The sequence below is a fragment of the Sinohyriopsis cumingii genome, chromosome 15, assembly GCF_028554795.1.
Source record: "Sinohyriopsis cumingii isolate HCF-2022 chromosome 15, ASM2855479v2, whole genome shotgun sequence".
Lineage (NCBI taxonomy): Eukaryota > Metazoa > Mollusca > Bivalvia > Unionida > Unionidae > Sinohyriopsis > Sinohyriopsis cumingii.
The window spans coordinates 72,905,161-72,928,777 of record NC_142975.1 but is presented as its reverse complement, the minus strand read 5'-3'; the positions used below and the strand labels follow the sequence as shown (position 1 = coordinate 72,928,777).

Genomic DNA, 23,617 nt, shown 5'->3' with positions numbered 1-23,617 from the left:
CAACACAAACTATATTTGGTAAAAAGGAATGGGCACTATGTCATGAGCATAGAGGAAATTTAATCCCTCCAAGCCAATAAATCATTGGATAGAGAACCTATTATGTCTCATAGGTCAAAGGTGGAGCACACTTAACCTTTTCTGTCACTGGAAGCATCAAAAATCTCATACACTATGAAAACTGTGTATTGTTTACAAAATGCCAATATCCTCATTAAACACATCGACTAAGCATTCAATCCAGCAACTCAATCATCATGGTGACTTCTTTTTGACCCGAATATATCCTAGTGCCAATGTTTATTGCTTCTGTATTAATTGTCTGATCACAACCTGAAGCTGTTGTGCTATGATATCTTGCTAAGATTAAAATGTGACCGAGTTCTCCTTTGAAATATAGCATTTTCTTCTATTCTAAAGCACCTTACTGTATCATATCCAACATAATATTTCCCAGAAGCAAAAGGTGTTCAAATAAGACAGTAGAATGTATTTTTGTAGACTGGTTCACCTGCCTTAGATTACACATCTATATCTTGTCCATACAAAGAACACCAACCCTCAATGAACAACATTCACAAATTAATTTTCTTTATTTACAAATATGTTGGTTTAAGACAATGGTTTGGTTCCTTAAGTGTCCTTTATACACAGGATTTGTCAACTGGTCAGTATGCTTTAAGACAACTGTCTTTTATAAATAGGATTTATCAACTGGTCAGCATGCTTTAAGACAAGTGTCCTTTATACATAGGATTTATCAAATGGCCAGCATGCTTTAAGACAACTGTCCTTTATACATAGGATTTATCAAATGGTCAGCATGCTTTAAGACAACTGTCCTTTATACACAGGATTTATCAACTGGTCAGCATGCTTTAAGATAAGTGTCCTATGAACACAGGACTTGTCAACTGTTCAGCACATTTTCAAATAGATATTTAGATCCCTTTTCATTCTGTGGCAGTGGTGAGCTCAGTGTTCACTAGATTCATCAAAAAACTTCCTAGCACTTCATCCTGAAAAGAAAAAAACATGGTGGCTGTTGATGTTCCTACTAAAATAAATCGTAAAAACAGGGCTTTATACTACGAATGCAGAACTGGGAACTTTAAAAGAATTCCTGTGATTAAAATTTTTAAATATATCATGCAGGACAGCTATATTTACTCCATACAAATCAAAATAATTGTAAATTAATGGAAGAATTTGTGTACATGATGACATCAAAAGTTTTTAAAGTTGTGATATAACTTATCGCATCTGTTAAGTCTACATGAGATGAACAAAATGTAATTTTCCTTTCAGATTTTTAAGAAAAGTACCCGACAAAGATCATGATATATAATTTATGATTAAATGTTTAAAGATTGTAATATATGATATAATGGAATGTTTTAAAGTCATGATATGTGACATAATGGAATGTGTTAAGGCCATGACATATGATATAATGGAATGTGTTAAGGCCATGATATATATGTTTCAAGACCATGAAATATAATATATTGGAATTTTTAAGGCCATGATATATCATATAATGGAATGTTTTAAGGCCATGTTATATGATATAATGGAATGTCTCAAGGCCTTGATATGTGATATTTAAGGTCATGATATATGGTATAAATGGTTTGTTTTAAGGCAATGATATAAAGGACTGTTTCAAGGCCATGATATATGATATCAAGAAATGTTTTAAGGCCATGATATATGATATCAAGGAACATTTTAAGGCCATGTACAAATGTTTGTACAAAAACACCCTAAAACAATCTATCTTGTCAAGAGGTAATCTGTGTATGATTTTAAAAGGATATATGTAGCCATTTTACATTTTTTTAAATTTAAAATCTTAGAATACTATTATACGGTCAAGGTTATATACCAAGACAATACCAACTTAAAAAGCAGGCAACCTGGTTCAGACATCTGACAACTAAGTGAGACAATACTGCCTGGTCATTTTCTTTTTTTAAATCCAACAATTACCTTGAATTTTGACCTTAAAAATAGTGTCTGATGTGACCATGAAACCTGTGAGCTAGAGACAACAGACTTTACTTCTGAAAAGTCTCTTCTCACTGAATGAGAGGAAAACTTCACCCCAATCAGCCCAATCTAACCTAATCTCCAGCCGAAAACAGGATGGAAATGGTTTTTGTTACTTCCCTATCTTTTCCCTGGTACAGGGAGTAAAACACCTGGTACTTAAGTAGAACTTAAGGTTAGAAATTCTTCTATTTGATTCAAATATGCCCTTGACAGCTGACCACAAAACAATACCAGATGGAATGAAGTCCGAAGGTTTCAAAACATTTTCATGCTCAAAACCAAGGCCAACTCTAAATAATACTAAAGTATCTAATCAAACAGTGGATCTTTGAGTTCAACATGCATTTGAGTTTGAGAACGTTTCATAACTTCACAGCCATGACACATATTTTGTCATGTCATCTTTCTCCATAGGGACATTAATTGGAAAATCTGACACATAAATAAAATAATACAACCAGTACCACATAGAAACTATCAACATGACCTTTGCCCCCACCCCAAAACAGTACCTGATGAGACCAAGATACCAGTACAGACTTGGTCTTATCATCTTCCTCCCCAGATACACTGATTAGGACATCGGATACTGATATTGAACCATCTGATGAATACTGTGTGGGCTGGTCCTTGCACTTACTGGAAAAGAATATCAGCCAGTTTAAGATTTTAATCTGAAATCCTTAGTACAAAAAAATAATGATTTCATTACACTGGACCTGATCAAAAACACTGAATGTCACTCTGTCATAGATATATTTATATCATGAAAGATCTGGACATTTTTATTTAAATTTTTAAAAAAGCCAGAAAAATTGGGTAAAAACTTTGACCGATCACGTATTTTGACTTCTATCTTCAGGCTTAAAGGAAATAATAGGAGAAATACTGCAAACATTACTGGAATTATTAGCTATTTGTCACCAGATATGAGACAGAAACTGTTTGAGAAATAAAAAACACAACAGACTGGTTGTTTTATAGTCACACTTTCAATACATTACTTATTCTATCACGCCAAAGAAATGGGAGCTAAATGCAAAACACATATTGAGGCAGCTGATTCAGGCTGCCCTGGACAGGGATCAAACCTGTGTCTCTCTGGTTATGGGTCAAATTCTCTACCAAATGATCTACCACAACTCTTCAAAGTAGAACATTTTTTTCCTTGCATATAATTTGGATTCATACAGATTTTGAGAAACAAAATTCATCAACTTTTCATGAAATTCAAGTGAAAATTTGTACAAACTTCATGACCTGTTATGTAAATTACAAGTCAACAGATAATATAGTAATTAGCATAGGTAAACACTCCTCTGTGTATACCAAGTGAAAGTCACTTTGGGGTACCTTAGCACAGTCATTATCAAAATATATTTAAATGTCATAACTACTGTTTGAGTATCTCGCACTGTTCTGTATGACTTTGTTGATAATTTGTAATTTAAAGTGCGATATAATGCCAAAGTCAGCAAAGTATGCAGTTTTTACTATCAAGGAACATCAAGTGAAAAATATTGTTTTCCTCGCAAGATTTGAAACTGTAATGATTATTCACAATGTTTAAAGTCCACAGGATTTCAGCTTTAATAACATCACTTTAGTGTTGCATATGAACTTCAATGTTGGTTGATATTGGTTGCTTGACTGTCTTTCTGATGAAATTGCTGCAAACAATGAAGTAATATGCTCCATATACAAACAGGGTGTAGTTTTACTAAAGAAAGTTCAAAGTGACACTGCTAGCTGTGACTGTTGTAGTAAATCCTTGTAGGATATTCTGGCCTTTTCCATGACGGAAATGGCTTGCTCTCCAACTGCAGCTAATTCAAAGCTTATCTTATTGACAGAGCAAAATGCTTTCCATTGGGATCTTCTTTTAATCACAATCTGAAGTCTGACTTCTCAAGCCATTTGGTTTGAAAAGAGTACTTTCCAAGCATTGCTTGAGTGGAAGAAGTCCAAATGATTTAACAAAGTGTTGAACTGCATATCTGTGGATCAATTCTGCTCCAATAAACTCTGAAGACAGTGATATAATCTTTGCAGAAAAAGATGGAAGATGAATTGAACATGCATGTGCAATCCTAAAAATGTATGGTTCGTGAGTTACAGAGAAGACAAATGTAGGTGCAGACAAACTCTGCCATTTAAATAAAAAAAATATAATGGAATGAAAATAAACATGACAAAGCAAACAACAAAACTCCAATTTTCAACAAATTCACAAACTTTCACAAACCTTTTAACAAAAAGTCATTTTTCATGAACAGGAAATGGGCACCTAAAATTTCATGGTCTCTGCAAAATCTGATATTAGACTGAAGCTTAAATATATACTAATAAATCTGCCAGGCCCATTTTCCTCCTGATTAATCACTTTGTTTTAACATACAATTTTTACTTGTTTCCCAGATAATGGTTTTGAGTGAGCTCCAGTGTATATAAAGAAAATGCAAGAGCTTAGCCAATATCAGCATTTTTGTGCAATAATTTTGTTTCTATGTTGATAAAATAAATAAGTGATCAATAAGATATACCTTAATGACAATAGTTTCCATTTTCTATTATTCAAGTAATAACTTTCTGATGCTTGATTTTGTTCAATAAAACAGTCTTTGACAGTCTCAACAAGATTTACATTACAAATGGTCACCAATTATGCTTTGTGATGGACTGGTTGTTAATTCCCATTCACTTCACAACAAGATTCAAAGATTCCAATCTATCAGTATGTATGGAACCAGTCAAAAGGAATGACAATGCAAAATTTTTGAGCAACTGCCACTGTAAAACCTCTAATTTAAATAGCTCTAAAAATTGCATCTACAAGGTTTTACTTCATGAAAAGAAAAGGGTAACCTATCTGTTTCATGAATGTCTTTCTTTATTAATTGATTAAATAGGTTTGGAAAAATGCCTGTATTAATTAATCTTAAGCATAATGTAGACCTCATTTTAACCTTTTGACAAGCTGATAGATGTTCTCTGCCACTTTGCTTGGAGGTCCCTCCTCTTCAACGTACAAGGTTGAGGTAAATCTCAGGTGATGTTCTGCCAGTCCCAGGTCCATCAGTGCTTGCCTGGGTTCAATCAACTGCAACTTCTGTAAAATAATCAGAATAAAATGTTTAAAAATAATATCAAAGCAGAGTGTAAATTAGGAATATCATTAAGCTGACAAATTTAAAATGTATGAGGCAAGAATCATACAAGCGTTGTTACATGCAATTGTTTGCTAGAACACTAGTGTTGGAGCATGGGTATTCAAAATCCTTCCCAAGTGTTCTGGTAAATATTTCAACACAGTACATGAACAATTACTTATTAATTACATATAATTAACTACAAACTGCAGCATTTCTGAACATGAGACAATCTGTACTCAAGCAGTACAATGCAATTCTACTGTCCAAGTACAGCTGATGTGATACAATCATACCACTAAAACTAGGTAAAACCAGTTTGATCAAGTAAAAATAAACGAGTCTTAAAGACAAACTCAGAGGAGATAATCATGTTAACAAAAATGTGCAACATACATTTTATATACAATAAATTACAGAATTGCAATAAGGAAGATTTAATATATACTTTGTAAGAAAAGGAACACGGCAAGTTCAAGAGTATTTTGTACAGTCCTCTCTATTTCTCCATTCACACAACTATCCTTATTCAGTCATTTTTTTTGTTGTTGTTGTTTTAGGGTTTAATGCTATTTTTCAGCACATGATAGGCTATACATGGCGGCTAGTAATAATGGTGGAGGAAGAACCCGGGAAAACCCTGGAAAGAACCACTGACCCATGAGAAGCTACTGGCAAGCTTTCTCACATACCCTCATTAGCCGAATCCGAGACTCGAACCCACGCAGAGAGAGGTGATATGGCAGTGATCCATAACGGAAAGCACTTTAGACCACTCGGCCAACCTATTCAGTCATTACATATATTCCAAGTCAGCAAGTGACAATAATAACATTTTCACTAATTTACAAATTTGGATCTTTCTGTGGAGGTTACTCATGAAATAGAGTCTGCCTCAAATGCATTGTACATGATAATGATGATTTCCAATATATATGATGATTTCCAATATATATCAGGCTGACTCCAGCATTAACACATATTGTGGGACTGATTCTAGATTAAGTTCAATCTGTGATAGGCTGATCACAGCATATCTGGGTTGATCGCAGATAGAGTAGAATTGTCCTAGACTGACCCCAGAATGAAGAAAGTATTCTGTTTTCAAATGTATAAAACTAAACTAATCTGGAAATGAAAATACTATGGTACAAGGCTACAGTGTGACTTGAGTTGATACCTGTCTAAAGACTTGTATTGTCTGCGTTGATCCTAGTCTACAAGACTTGTATAGTCTAGGTTGATCCCAGTTTATAAGATTTGTATAGTCTAGGTTGATCCCAGTCTACAAGACTTGTATAGTCTAGGTTGATCCCAGTATAAAAGACTTGTATTGTCTAGGTTGATTCCAGTCCACAAGTCTTGTATAGTCTAGTTGATCCCAGTCTACAAGACTTATATGGTCTAGGTTGATCCTAGTCTACAAGACTTGTATAGTCAAGGCCAGTCACAGTTTACAAGACTTGCAAAGTCTAGGCCAATCCTAGTCTACAAGACTTGTATAGTCTAGGTTGATCCCAGTCTACAAGACTTGTAAAGTCTAGGCCAATCCCAGTCTACAATACTTGTATAGTGTAGGTTGATCCCAGTCTACAACAACTGTATAGTCTAGGCTGATCCCAGTCTACAAGACTTGTATTGTCTAGGTTGATCCCAGTATAAAAGACTTGTACTGTCTAGGTTGATCCCAGTCCACAAGACTTGGATAGTCTAGCTGATCCCTGTCTACAAGACTTGTATGGTCCAGGTTGATCCCAGTCTACAAGACTTGTATAGTCTAGGCCAATCCCAGTCTACAAGACTTGTAAAGTCTAGTTTGATCCCAGTCTACAAGACTTGTACAATCTTAGCTGATCCCAAAATTCATTCTCATAATGAAAAGATGGGGGAATGATCTCACAGGTCGTTAAAGCACTACAAAAGAGTTTCTTAACTCATTAACCCTTGGCGCAAAGTTTATGTGGCAGGAGGTAGTAGCCTACTGCCGAGCTCTGAAGCTTTAAGGTCATGTATGATACACTAAAGTGAGTGGTATTATAGTAAGGTAGATAGACGTAACTCTACCATAATACCAAATAATCTGGGAGTTCTAGTTGTACTACAAGTTACAGAGAGGAAAACCTCATTTTTTGGACCCCAATTTTTTCCACCCAAAATTTGTTACAGGTGAGTGCCAATTAGCAGTACAAATATGACAAATGAAAAAACATAATTATACAAATGTCAAGTAGAAACTATTACATATCAGACTACCATTCAATCCATAATAATTTCAGCAAGAGTGTTAATTACATCATACTATAAATTACAAGCCAGCGTACAATATGTAATGCGATGTAAAGGATGGGTGTAAAATACACGGCATTACTGATAAATAAGAAAATAATTGACAAGCACAGAATATGTAAAATGCATGATAGTAATGGCAATTGACAAGTACAAAATATATACATGATAATACTGGTAACATAGTGCAAAATACATGATAGTACTGACAACTGGCAAGTAGAAATGTGTAAATACATGACAGTACTGGTAACTGGCAAGATGAAATGTGTACAACACATGATAGTAATGGTAACTGGAAAGTAGAGATGTGTAAATACATGATAGTACTGACAATTGGCAAGATGAAATGTGTACAACACATGATAGTAATGGAAACTGGCAAGTTGAAATGTGTAAAATACATGATAGTACTGGTAACTGGCAAGTAGAAATGTGTAAAATACATGACAGTACTGGTAATTGGCAAGTTGAAATTATAAAATACATGATAGTACTAGTAATTGGCAAGTTGGAACGTGTAAGATACATGACAGTACTGCCAACTGGCAAGATGAAATGTGTAAAACACAGTAGTGGTAACCAGCAGGTTGAAATGTGTAAAATACATGATAGTACTAGTAATTGGCAAGTAGAAATGTGTCAAATACATGATAGTACTGGTAATTGGCAAGTGGAAATGTGTAAAATACATGACATTACTGGTAACTGGCAAGTAGAAATGTGTCAAACATATTACAGTACTGGTAATTTGGCAAGCTGAAATGTGTAGAACACATGATAGTACAGGTAATTGGCAAGTAGAAATGTGTAAAACATCTTAAAGTACTGGTAATTGGCAAGTTCAACTGTGTAAAACACATGATAGTACTTGTAATTGGAAGTTGAAATGTGTAAAACACATGATAGTAATGGTAATTGGCAAGGTGAAATGTGTAAAATACAGGATAATACCGGTAACTGACAAGTTGAAAGGTGTAAAACACATGACAGTACTGGTAATTGGCAAGTTGTTGTGGTTGTTGTTGTAGGGTTTAATGCTATTTTTTAGCACATGATAGGCTATACATGGCAGCCAGTATTAATGGTGGAGGAAGAACCCAGGAAATCCCAGGAAAGAACAACCAACCCTCGAGAAGCTACTGGCAAGCTTTCTCAAATACCCACATTGGCCGAATCCAAGACTCGAACCCACGCAGACAAAGGTGAGATGGCAGCGATCCATAACAGAGAGCACTTTAGACCACTTGGGGCCCCTTCCTTAATTGACAAGTAGAAATGTGTAAAACATGATAGTACTTGTAATTGGCAAGTAGAAATGTGTAAAATACATAACAGTACTGGTAACTGGCAAGTAGAAATATGTAAAACACATGACAGTACTGGTAACTGGCAAGATGAAATGTGTAAAATACATAATAGTACTGGTAACTGGCAGGTTGAAATGTGTAAAATACATGACATTACTGGTAATTGGCAAGTAGGAATGTGTTAAACACATGATAGTACTGGTAATTTGCAAGTGGAAATGGGTAAAACACATGATAGTACTGGTAACTAGCAAGTTGAAATGTGTAAAACACATTATAGTACTGGTAATTGGCAAGTTGTAATGTGTAAAGATATGATAGTACTGGTAACTAACTGGCAAGTTGAAATGTGTAAAGATATGATAGTACTGTTAACTGGCAAGTTGAAATGTGTAAAGATATAAAAGTACTGATAACTGGCAAGATGAAATGTGTAAAACATATGACAGTACTGGTAAATGACAACTGTTTAGTACATAATAACATAATGTATTTGTATAAAATGTATCATGATGAAATTGACAAGCAGAAAATGCATCTGCATGGTATGTAATGAATACACTGTATGGAAATACATGTTAATGCAGAATTTATATATGCATATGAAAATCCTACAAACTTAATTAGCATAGGTGGTGGTGTGGTGGTGAATCTTCTGCAAACAATTTTAAGTTTTTTCTCCAATAAAAGTAAATATCCAAACAGTGCCAAAAAACCCCAGACTCTAAGTCCAAAAATAGAAAGATAAAACCAGAAAAGGTTAGATTTTTTTAAAAGGAAAAACAGATGCCCCCCCTCCTACATTCTGTTACAGACTAATGAAATTTTTAGTCTTCATCAAAACGGCTACGTCATTAATTTAAATAGCACGTAAAAGAATTAAGTTTTGCACAAGTCATGGTAAGTCTGAAGATTTGGGCTAGCAGGCTGAAATAGTAGAAAAATTGGAAAAATGTGAAGAACTGTTATAATGGCCTGTAAATCTAACCAAGTCAGCTTCATAGGCCTATCAACATGATGCCAAGTTTTAGTTGTCTATAAGTTGTTTTGGATACAATGTGTTAAGATGGTTTTCATCAGAAAGTCCACAAAATTAAAAATTTTGTACAAAATGGAAAAATTGCCTAACTGGCCTAAATATCTAATCTGGATAAATATATATATATATATATATATATATATATATATACCAAATTTCATTAGTTTATCTCAAGTGAGTTTTGCTTAATCATGCTAACAAAAGTTTTAGCATAAAGATCCAAGTCCAAAAAGTTAAAAAGGGTGTAAGAAACTGCAAAACTGGCCTGAAGCACTAACAAAATATACCAAACAGTAATACAAATATGCTCACTAAATTTCACCCATTGGCATAAAGTAGCTTTCACTTAATATGCTTATATGGTAAATATTAATTCTGAGCCCAAAAATTTTAAAACTGTAAATTTTTTAAAATAAGATCAGTCACCAAAACCTACATGGCATTGGGACCCATTCAAAGTACATAAGAACTTTGATTATCTGTCGGGGTGCGGGACCAAGACCATGATGGATATGAGAATAGACAGATAACAGAATATGTACATTAAAAGTATTATACAACAGACCAGGTCATCAAAAATCATACAATGTACATATACCTGATTTTAATATTTTGACGTACCGTACAGTGCCATGATGGTTAATACTGACTGATGGTTAATTGGGTGCCAGATAATCGAAGTTCTACTGGATATACATATACATATATATATATATATATATATATATATATATATATATATATATATATATAATTGGCCTATTAGCTCAATAGTTTCTGAGATGTTATTGCTTGAAAAAAGGGGGGAAAAAATTGATACTTTAATAGACAGGACAAAAATCAATATATATCCCTTTGGAAGGTAGTCTCCAATAATTAATCAAATGGCATTAAACTGAAATAAAGTTAATTACTTCAGATAGAAAGCATGTCTATCAAATATAATCTATCAAACATAATTTGTCTATGTCAAGTGGCTTTCTATAATTATGCCATGGATTGACATATTCAGATTGCATTAGCTGTGCAAGAATAACAAGGATAAAGAAATAAAGCAGCAAAGAAAAAAATGACATTTAATGAAGCATAGAAAGAAAAAGTAATGGAACTTACATTGCCCCTCATGACAAGAGCTCCATGTAACATTCTGGGTGTCTTTGGATCTGGCAAACCTGGATCAAATAAATATATAATTGTGTGCAATTTCAATAAACAAAATGGAGATAATTTTGACAAACCTGTATGATATAGTCATTTATTGTGACAAATTTCTTTATACGAGTTATTAGGGAAGCTGCCTAACGCAGACAGCTAATCAAAATCTATGTTCCGATGTGACTGAGAAATGACCTTGAACTAAATCAGTACAATAACTTTTGCAATAATTAAAATCGCAAAGATATTTTGATAGAAAAGACAATATTAACTTCTGAAAGTGCCATAAATGGTCTATTATATATAAAAAAGCAAGTAAAAAGCTTTTGCCAATTTTGACCTCCTTCAAAAAAAGTCTAGTAACTGAAAAAGAATAAGTGGAGCTAGCAGTCTTCTGAGAGGTGCACATCTGAAGTAAGGCCAAGATGTAGACACTGTAACCCATATTTCACCCATCAATCATAATCCAAAAGAAAGGAATTTGAAAATTCAAGGTTCACCTTACATACTATTTTAATGTTCATCTTACATATGACTTCAATGTTCATCTTACATGACTTCAATGTTCAACTTACACAACTTCAATGTTCATCTTACATGACTTCAATGTTCGTCTTACATGACTTCAATGTTTGTCTTACATAACTTCAATGTTAGTCTTACATGACTTTAATGTTCAACTTACATGACTTTAATGTTCATCTTACATGACTTCAATGTTCATCTTTCATGACTTCAATGTTCATCTTACATGACTTCAATGTTCATCATTTGACAGTGATGAAATTATGGTACATCTCAATACCTATCTGTACACAGCTTGGTGTGAGATATTTGCAAATTGGTACTAATTTCTCAAAAGTAAAGATAAATTTAAAATAGTAAAATTGCCAATAATGGTTCTAAATTTTCCGAATAAAGTCATTTAACCTTGATTTAAACTCACCTGCTGCAGAAGCCTCTCTTTTCAAAAGTTTGAGGGAGACATCAACAGGAATGTTGTGTTGTGTCTGTATGCATACTGTCTCTCCATTGGCCGGCATGTAACATTCAATCCCTGATATTAGAAAAATGGAGTTCAAAAACTAAAATAGCATCAAGAAAAATCCATTAACTTGATCTAAATTTTAACTTCTCTTTATTTAGACAAATGCTCCTATAAACCAAATCATATACAAAAATTGGCTAGAATACAGAGTTGTTTCAGTGCTCACAAAGGCTGCCTGCTGGGTGGCTTAAGAAAAGCAGAAATCAGAAGACCAGTGGCCTGAAACCAGCAATTTTCAAAGGAGATGAGAAATGTTTTAAATTTCTTTCACTCTATACTGACCCAAAGTCAACAGGTTCTGTTGTTGTTGTTGTGGGGTTTAACGCCATTTTTCAACACACAATAGGCTATACATGGCGACCAGTATTAATGGTGGCCGAAGAACCCGGGAAAACTCCGGAAAGAACCACCAACCCACGAGAAGCTACTGACAAGCTTTCTCACACACCCACATTGGCTGAATTCGAGACTCGAACCAACGTAGACAGAGGTGAGATGGCAGTGATCCGTAATGGAGAGTGCTTTAGACCACTCGGCCACTCGGGGCCCCCAACAGGTTCTTAAAGTTAACTGCAATACTGATTGTTTCAAAAATTTTGCCATATTTTTTATTAGCCATCAGAACTATATTCCACGACCAACCTCAATTAAGTTGGATCTTTAAAATTCTAGTACCACTCAACACATGTAAAAACAACCTCTAATGGTTGCATAATCTTTTGTTTTTTCTGTAACAAAAAACCTGGACACCACAAGCCAGTTATCCTTGTGGTAATTTTTGACACTACCTGTACCAGCATCTAAGATTTATGTTGCTATATAATTTCATACTGCTGGGAGATTAATGAAAAAAGAATATTTTTCAAGCACTAAAATTACAGGAATTACAAGTTATAATTTTTTATTATGATAAAGGATGGGGACAATACAGAACCTTAATTTAATATGAAGGGCCTAAGAAATTTTTTTATTTAAAAACTTACCAAACTCCTGCTGTATTTTCTTTTTGAGGAATTCCATCTTTGCAGCCTCTCCATGTACAAGAAGGACACTGCGTGGTTCGCACCACGAAATAAGCTGCATGATTCCTTTTGCATCAGCATGTGCACTGAATGACATGTACTCTACCTTCAGCTTTACTTCAAGCTAATCAATGAGAAAACAAAACTAGAAGAATGGTTAGCAAATTATTCACATAAATATAAGCCCATCTCACCTGATCTCACTCCTACCTCAATGATGAATTAAACCGATTGTAAAAAAAATTACATTACTGTTCTGAAAACTGTGAATACTATAGTACAAGTCACATGAGTCATATATGTGCATTTATTCATTTTAAATTAAATATAAATTATTCTTTTAAAATTTAACACTGATTTTCTTTAACCAAAGTCTATTCAATCCTGATCATTGAATTCTGTACACCTTAACTGTCACCAAGAAACTTCTAGACAAGTATTATCTATTGCTATGGACTTTTACAATGGTGGCCAAGTACTACACTTGGATCCAAATAAAAGTGTGTAGAGTGGAACTGTCACAATTGAAAGTAGTAGAAATTTGTTTTTCATTGTGACATCACCAAGCACGACATTCAATCCGGATTGTACTGGATCACACCTTTGGGTTCATTTCATCCAACAATCTCTACGTACTGTAACATTGATTTTGTTGTATGTACCTATCAGGGCATCTAAATAATGACTTTCTATAGGAATGTGGATGTATACGAATCCAAATGAAGTGAATATTTGCCACTTAAAGGTATGTAGAATCAAATTCTAAAAAATGACACCCATCTCTGAAAGAGTGCTGAATGCCTACATGACCCATGTGACTTGTAGTATAGGATTGATCAATGTGCAAATCTTTAAATATTATTTATATCTTCAAAGATTCAAGTAATCTCATGAAAAGTTGAAAAGGTCCGTCATATATCGCTTTCAGATACATGACTGCAAGGGCAATAACTCTTCTACAAAATCACAAAGCATGAAGGCTTGATAGTAAATGCATCTTTAAATGATGACTATAATATTTATCAAGTTTTACACAGATCCATAATCTTTATATTGTTTTCAGCTGGAGGATGAAAAAGGCAATAAATTATTTAAAAATTGTAACAGCAGTCATTAATACGCACATCTTCACATTCTTTCTGATCATGTCATACACAAATCTTCAGATTATCACCACGACATGTACAAATCATAATGTCGATCCATTTAAAACTGAGACTTATTCAAATGATTCTACCATACATCAGGCTTCAAATCAAAAGGGGCAATAGCTCTATTAAAAATCAAAGGAATGCAATATGCATATCTTTAGATAATGATCACATCATTTCCCCAGTGTCCAGGTGATCAACTATAATGTGAAACTAGTTGCATTTACAAGATTCTGTCAAACACTACATCCAGCTGCAAGTCACTTAGATTACAAATGCATACACATATGGACTGGCACATAATACCCTCCATGACTCAAAAAGCGCAAGGATAATTACATACCAAATACTGGCATATAATACCCTCCATGACTCACAGAGAACAGGGATAATTACATACCAAATACTGGCATATAATACCCTCCATGACTCACAGAGAACAGGGATAATTACATACCAAATACTGGCACATAATACCCTCCATGACTCAAAGAGCACAGGGATAATTACATACCAAATACTGGCACATAATACCCTCCTTTACTCACAGAGAACAGCGATAATTACATACCAAATAATGGCATATAATACCCTCCTTTACTCACAGAGAACAGGGATAATTATATACCAAATACTGGCATATAGTACCCTCCTTTACTCACAGAGGACAGGGATAATTACATACCAAATACTGGCATATAATACCCTCCCTGACTCAAAGAGCACAGGAATAATTACATACCAAATACTGGTACATAATACCCTCCTTTATTCAAAGAGCACAGGAATAATTACATAATAAATACTGGAGCCAAAGTTTAATAATATAACCAAATCAAATATGCAATCAGTCTACAAGTTTTAATTACTGTTCATTATTTTATGGCATTTAAAGAACTGTTTTCCTAAAATACTAACTTAAAAGAGTTATGTGATCACGTTAAACATTTGGTCTACATACGGTGTAAATAATTATATCTGCATATGATGTTCCCCAGAAATAGATTAAAAATGACATTTCCAAGGCCTATACATAAGATTATTGCTACCAAATGTTTCTTAAACATAGTTAAAGCTTGAGCCTGCATTGTTCTTCTGCTTCAACCAAGGCAACTCAAAATATTATCATCTGACAATTAGGTTAAATTAGCCAACTGGATATCAGAATTTAAAGCCAAGTTTGAATCTAAACAAAGAATTTTTGGAAAGGTTCATAGTTTTGGAAGTATACACTTGAAAGAATCATTTTTAACTTTCCAGGATGCATGGAATGCTTTTCAAGAACCTAACTGATGATAGATCAAGAGACAAAATTGAGTTGTTTCTTTGTTTTTAATAGAATTTCCTTATGTTTAATCTATATGATAACAAATTATGGATCAATTTACAACCCGTTTACATTGACAACACTCTAGGGAAAACATATTTAGTTTAGAATATGGGCTGTTTGTTTCAATCAATGTATATAATCAACATGAGTGCTACTTTTAAGAATATTATGCAATCTACAGTTGACTTTCCAATAAATATTCAAGGAATTTCAAGCACATGTTAGATAACATATTAGTTTTCAAGCATTATCAAAGCCTTGAATATTGCCATCTTAAAATTCAAGCATTTTCAAGCTTTTCAAGGCCCTCTAAGAACTTTAGATTTTATAATCTTCAAACAATTTAATTCAATTTCACATGTGCTAGTGACTGAGTTGTACCATATGACAAGATTATGGCATCGATGAAGGATCATGTGTTACACAAGATGATGGATTTACATTCATTTCTCAAATCAGTGGTTAGAGCATCTGCCTTGGATGTGGGAGGTCACGGGTGCAAACCCCGGCCAAGCCATACATAAGACTTATAAAATGGTATTAACTGCTGCCTCGCTAGAAGCTCAGCATTAAGAGGTTAGTGTTAGGACTGGTCTGCCTGGTGTCAGGATAATGTGACTGGGTGGGACATGATGCTACATGTCTGTGGATTGATGCCCCAGTGCTAGGCATCACTATAGGCTGCCACACTGCAGACATCGTAGCGATATGACTGAAACATTGTTAAAGCTACGTCAAAAATCCAAAACACACACACACATTTCTCAGATCAATTAATCTTATGTGAATCTTATTCATCTATTTATTTAATGAGAATCTAAAAGCAATGCAAATGTACGTATTACTTTCAATGTTACATCAATCATTCAATTGATTAATGAGAAGCAAACATTCTAGATATATAAATAATTAAATCTACATCATTTATAGTAAATGTACATTTCATTGTGTGCTATTTATTTTTACAGAATTCCAAGCGATGTATGCATGAAAAAATTAAACGGCCTCAAATTTACAACTTTCTAAGACATGAATAGTAGGAGAGCCTTGAAATTTAAATTGGAAAGAGTGATATAAGTCGCTGTCATTTCCAGTCTCTTATGGTCAGTGTGGTGAAATATCGATGAATGCAAAATTTAAATCAGTCACAGCTGACTTAATGTCTCTCACAGTCAATGTGCTCAAGTATATACAAATAAAATTTATATTATTCACAGTGATTAACAGTCTATTAAAGTAAGTATGTTTAAGTACAAAAAGTAACTTCCAAGAAACTAAGATATAAATTTAGTCATGTGCAAAACATGTTAATGTATACACTGTAACAAAATTTACTTACAACTTGTTTATTTTCCATCTCCAATCTTCTGGCACCATTGAGTATCTTGTGACCTATCGTTCCTGCCACACAGTATCCTGGCATTATCACCTGAAATATGAGTTGTATTAGTAAAACTATATTAAATTACTATGCTGTAATAATGTTTTATGTTTATAATCAAGCAAGTACACTTTGATAAAAGCTTTATGAAACAAAATTAAAGGTCATTTAATACAAAATTTATGATATTAATTGAATAAGTCAGTATTTAATAATGAAAGTAAATAATTATTCAACCTGTTTCATGGACTTTAGATGATGAAAAAGGCATACAAGCATCGGCTTTGATATCTTAGGCTAAAGATTTGGAAACATTTGGAACACTCTTAAGCACATTCTTGTTTCTTCAATTGACCACAATGTTTTTTAAGTGCTGAAGCCAGTAATTGACAGCAAATAAACACACAGTCCTCACTGAAATTGTATGTAACTCCATCTCACAAATGTAAATAAAGAAGCAAACTATATTATTTTTGCTGAAAATCTGCTCTTTTAAAATCATTATCTTGAGTCAGATGTATTTTGTTTTCATCAATAATTTCATCATAGTACCCCTAATTACCAACACATGGATTTCATAAAAATACTGTAGTAAAAATAGTCGTCCATAATTAACTTAAGGATTGACTGTTAATTTTTTTCAAATTCAATAAACTATGAGTCAAAAAAATGCTGCAAACTGTATGATCCATGAATCCGATCATACAAAAACTTGCACAGCATTTTCTTTTTAGTTCATACTTCGTTGAATATATAAAAAGTCAATCTTTATAATTAAATTCAACAGCATAAATAATAAAATAAACTCGTAGTTTAATAACGTTCTTTTCTTTAATCATATTTTGAATTTCATTCACTAAGGCAAAATAACACAGAACAGTGAATCTCATGAAACACAGGAAACAGCCAGCCAGATAAAGGCTTGCCAGCTGACATCAATACACAATTCTGATTAGCTGGAAGAATTTAGGTCTAATTTGTTTCATAATGACAATCCTTGAATGAAAGTGCATACATAAACTCTGTCAACAGACTATAGTTGTTTTTATACATTATCCAATACCATGTCTATAAAGTGATCACACAGCTCAGTTGCTTAAAGCATTGCGCTAATGATACAAAGGTCATGGGTTCGAACCCCTCTATAACCACATTATTTTGTTTTCTCTTTTCTTCTCCTTTTACTTTATTCTACAGAACACATTTCAAATTTCCATATTGTAATTGTGTACAAATTTCATAACATACATTAATACATACATACACTGATGCATTTTGCATGTTACTGTCATGTCTTCACATCAAGATATGTAAGTCGAAAATATTTATTCATTTAAAGTGTATTTACTTGTAGCATTAGCAAAGATATCTCATTTATTTGACAAAAAGGGGTCCAGCATTTGGTTCATAATTAAAATCTTAAGTAAGAACTCTGACCTTGAGTGATCTTATATTTTAAATATAGTCCTCATTCACTAAGTACATGTACAAATAAAGTGTATATGTACAGATAAAGTGTATATGTACAGATAAAGTGTACATGTACAGATAGTGTACATGTACAGATAAAGTGTACATGTACAGATAAAGTGTATATGTCCAGAAAAGTAATGCAGGTGGGCATGGCTTAAAAAATAATTTGGTTCCAATGGGTATGAACCTGACAAATTCAATAGGTCCTGCCAATCTAATTGCTGTAAATTGTTAAAAAATTAATTATATTTTATTATTTTGTTCTCTACCATAGAAAATAATAAAACTTGGCAAACTCAAGTTTTGTGGACCAAATTTTTGTTCAAGTGTTAGGTTGCTTTGAGGTTAATTAGTACCAGGCAATAAAACAGTCCATGACTCAGTGAGTTATTCCTGACCTGTCATGCCCACCATCTGAGTGTTTCATGTCTGAATTATTTACACATTTCAAAATATGTGCATTACTGGCAAGGTAGGCCAGAAAACAGTTAGTGGGAATAGGCACAGAATGTACAGAATGACTGTTTCCAAGTGGAAAAAATGACTTCTTAGAGGAACGTGGTCATATACATGAACATGCATGCACACTCAAAAAACATACATAAATAATTTCTAATTTGCTAAGTGTAATTATTATTACCATATTGTTTTCATTCGGGGCCCATTTCTTAAAGATCTGGAGTGAAAGACCAGCATGCAGCATTCCTGGCGTGGCAAATACAACCATTGGGCCTGGATTATCTATGAAAGATCTATCAAATGGCTGAAGAAAAAAGAAGAAGAAAAAATGATGGAAATTTGAATACTATTTCCTTTTTTTAAACATTAACCATCGTACATTTATTGCAACAATAACATATTATTAGTTTTAATTTCCAATTTTCAATCATACTGTTACTGTGAGTGACAATAAAAATAAAATGTTATGTATCTTACATATAAAATCAATTAATTACATGTACATATACTACACTAAACTTCTGAAGAAGGGAAAAGTAATATAATTGTAATATAAAATCATATAAAGGTGATATTAAGGTGATATAATGTTCATATATTGGGTAATTAATATATGTGATTATTAGGTAAATTTGACACCCCCATTTACAAATGGGAGGCACAGGGTTATCAACATCATCATCAAAATCAGCATCAGCATCATCTTTAAATTGCAAGAACTCTTGTGGACCAGTAAAATTAAGCTCAAGAAGCAGAGATTATTTTTTTGTTTTGTTTTTGTTGGTTTTATTGGCACTTTTAACAAATTATTGGTTGAAACAAAGTGAGCTATAACCCACTGATTTAAAATTTCAACAGTTAACAAATGACAAGTTTATACTTTTGTGTGTTTTCTAACCTGATTGTTCAAGGAGCTTTGGGGGTAAGGCTGATACTTCAAAGTGAAACCAAGCAAGGACAATTGTGGAAGCTTGAGAGAAACTTACCTTGATATGTTTAAACTCAAACATGTTCCTTTGCACAAATGTATTTTTGATTTTTTGACTTGTCCATGTGATAAACAACTTGTAATAATGGTTGGCCTGCAAGAAACGAATAAGCAAGGTGAATACATAGAAACTGAGTGCAATTAGAACTGCAATTCAAACTATATATAGTGTAATGAAATTAGATACCTGGGGAGTGTGTGGCTAAAATGATAGGGCAGTTATGTTTTCCCTATATCACTGGTTGAAACAATTAGAGCTGTTCATTATAACGGAACTTTCTGGCTGAGGGTAGTGATCCTAGGGAGTGAGAGAACTCTTATCTGCTTTCGTGTGTCAAGTATCAGGTCTCAACTTGACTGAATTATGAACTGGGAAAGTGGTTTTAATAAGATTCATGGACTTGAGAGAGGGGAGAGGTTTTGTAGCCTTCAGTGTGAAAGGAATAATTGGATTTCCTCTCTCTGTTCTAGGGGATAGTTAGATTGTAATCCTACAAGGAAGTACAGGATTTCTTGTGTAATGCAACACAAGGGAAGCAGAGTGTATATAGTTTAAATTGTAAATAAACATATAAATAGCAAAATTATTTTATGGATTTATTTCTGAACCCATCACATTAAAATATATATATAGAGACAGAGAGTGAGAGAGAGAGAGAGTGAGAGGAAATACCACCAATCGCAGTATGGCTGCATTGTAAACTATGATCTACAGATCTACAGATTACAGTGACATAATTTTCAGTGATTGCTGCAGACCTCACACAACATTTACAAAGTTAAGTATGTGGATTAAATTATTACCTGATAAAATCATCTAAACACAAACCACAGTGTTAATACCAGACACAAGGAAGGACAAGGACTTCTGGAAAGACACCATCAATCCATGGCCAATAAATAATCTGTCATTAACTTACAAAATAAAAAGAAACTGTTCTGGAAAGCTATAATGACATTAGTTCATAGTCTGGCAAGACATAGTTTGGGGTTTAATTCTGCTAGACTCAGCACATACATCTGAGTTGTATACTATATAAAAAAGTTAAATATTCGTTTATAGGAGTGTATGGAAAGTTATACCAGAAGCCTACCTGCGTCAGCACCCTGACCTGAAGGCACAGCAATGAAGTAATAACTTTCCACACACCTGTGTAAATGAACATTATATGAACTTCAAACCATGCAAGGTTATTTAGTTAAGTGGTCAATATGCATTTTTATAGGAATGAGCATAATTACAACTGTTAACAATGCAAAATGAAGACATACAGGCATATTTTTTTTAAAAACTATTTGAGAAATTATTTAAATTATAAATACCTGCTTCTTATTCTTTAATCTTCCATATAATCAAACTTTAATTTAAAATTGGAAATATGGAGATTAAATGTAATATTTGCCCTCAGATTTCAGATTCTGATGTTTTGGGCCATTTTGTTTCTCCCATTGGGTGTATTGTGTGATTTTGTGATTATACAAACCACCTGATTGGCATATAACAATTATGGCAAACTGGAGATTCCTCTTCTCTGGCAATAAATAAGGAATCTTACAAAGTAGAAAACCAATAGGACTTCTAATCACACTGCCATTGTTATCAATGTCAACAAATACTGCATAATTTTAGACTGTATTTTACCTATGATTATCTGAGGATGTCAAACAAGGGGTGCCAGTCGTTGGGGCTAAATGACATTGTTTCAATTATATAAATGTTAAAAGTAAACAAAATCCAAAATCCTGGCCAATCTAAGTGCTATAAATTATAACAAAAAATGAAAATTTAATTATTCATCTATGACTCAATATTGAGGTGTATTCATGGCAACATTATATTATCACGTTGTGAAATGTGAGGCAAGCCAAAATTAAAAGTTTTTTTCTATCTTAAAATTGTACTCTCCTTAATGCCAAGGTGTAATGCAAACAGTCGATGCAAGTAGACAAATTTCTTTTATATTCATATGGTGGAACATGTAATAATGGCATACCTTTTCAGTGAGTCCCAGGGAGAAATAGATGGGGACCTTAAGGTTCATTCTGTCCCAGTATGTCTCCAGCAATATACACAACTCTTGAGCTCTTCCCAGAGCAAATACTGGAATCAACACCTGTAGTTAAAATAAGCAAACATCAAGGGTATAATATTTCATGAGTTTGCAAAGGAATACTATAGCTTAGAGCAAACTGTCACTTCTGATTTCCCACTATATGTTTATGTGTATGTGTGATTAGGATTTTTAACATAGCTTTAAAAGAAAAATCAGCCATATTGCTACAATGTCTGCAGTGTGGCAGTTTATAGTGATGTCTAGCACTGGGGCATCATGTAGCATGATATCCCACCCAGTCACATTATCCTGACACTAGGTTGACCAGTCCTAACACTAACCTCTTAATGCTGAGTGCCTAGCAAGGTAGCTGTAAGTACCATTTTTATAAGTCTTTGATATGACTTAGCCAGGGTTCAAAACTGCGACCTCCCACATCCAAGGTGGATGCTCTAACCACTAGGCCACTGGAGCGGTCTGATTTTCAACTATAACAATGTTTATAAGTTATTTTACAATAAAAACAACATACCTGAATGAAACCATCCATACAATCATAAAGTAATTAATAAAAAAGCTATGCTTGGTAGGATGACACAATGTTCCAATGGTGTACACAAATTAAGTCAACTTTTGTCCCCTGCCTGCTATGATGATGTCACAAAAGGATGACACAATGTTCCAATGGTGTACACAAATTCAGTCAACTTTTGTCCCCTGCATGCTATGATGATGTCACAAATGGATGGCACAATGTTCCAATGGTGTACACAAATTCAGTCAACTTTTGTCCCCTGCCTGCTATGATGATGTCACAAAAGTGATGATAATAAAATCTGGCAATGACCTTTAGACAGAGCTGTACATTTAGGACATGGAAAGTAAATAAATTTCATCGGCCCATCTCAAAGGGGATTAGAGGAAAAGTGCAGAAGAAGGTTAAAAAAAATCAATCAGTGACCTTGAATATGAAATCTTAACAAGAAGATTCTATTAAACTGAAAAGCATAAGTGTCCCTTCTTTTTATTTGTACATTCTTGAACCTCAAACAGCTTTTGATATGAAGCAGAAAAAAAGAAACTTTCAAATACTGACAAGTGATCTTGACCTTAAGAATAAGACCTCAAATGTGTAATGCAGTACATCTACTAGTGACAATATATACATCTCTCCCTCGATAACTCGTGCACAACGGGGGCTAAAAGTATAGACTGCACTATAAGCAATGGCGCGAGATAATGAGGGACCTCCATAACAATATGAATTGATACCATCCTCGCTGTACATCAAGAAAATCGTGGGGGGGGGGGTGTCTGTTAAAGACTGAATGCTCGTTTTTTAATCACATTGGAAATAATTGTCAATAAAGCGCTTCTTTAAATGATATTATTCATTTTTTAATGTATAAATGATCTTTATTTTAAAAATGCCCAATAGTAATTCACTGAAATGGATTAGCTCATGACAAAGACACATAAAGTGCAAATTGTTTTTCATAAACTTACAAACCCATAAAAATATGCCTCTCAAGTAAGATTCATTCTTTAAAAAAAGAAGTTGATCGAACACACTACCATCTGGAACAAAGTAAATATTAGATTGAGATGATTTAGTATGCTTACAGTAATGTTGCCTCTGTGTGCATGTATGTTTCTGTGTGTGTGGTTAGTCATGGACGCATCCTGAGCTTGTTTTTATTATTAAAAAATCTGCAAT

At 33.6% G+C, this 23,617-nt stretch overlaps 1 protein-coding gene across 1 annotated transcript in view; it reads right to left on the bottom strand.

The window, feature by feature from the left end:
* Positions 1-574: 574 nt before the first annotated feature.
* The window catches only part of LOC149782061 (integrator complex subunit 11-like), a 36,934-nt gene continuing 13,891 nt past the window's right edge, over positions 575-23,617 (bottom strand). The window contains exons 7-16 of the mRNA XM_089933486.1: positions 21,841-21,960; positions 19,845-19,940; positions 19,040-19,162; positions 16,885-16,974; positions 13,026-13,188; positions 11,941-12,051; positions 10,953-11,011; positions 5,022-5,164; positions 2,568-2,694; positions 575-1,019 (exon numbers count right to left, since the gene is read on the bottom strand). Of these exons, the coding sequence (XP_089789612.1) occupies positions 954-1,019; positions 2,568-2,694; positions 5,022-5,164; positions 10,953-11,011; positions 11,941-12,051; positions 13,026-13,188; positions 16,885-16,974; positions 19,040-19,162; positions 19,845-19,940; positions 21,841-21,960 (1,098 nt within the window). The 3' untranslated portion in view covers positions 575-953. The remainder of the gene's footprint in view (positions 1,020-2,567; positions 2,695-5,021; positions 5,165-10,952; positions 11,012-11,940; positions 12,052-13,025; positions 13,189-16,884; positions 16,975-19,039; positions 19,163-19,844; positions 19,941-21,840; positions 21,961-23,617) is intronic.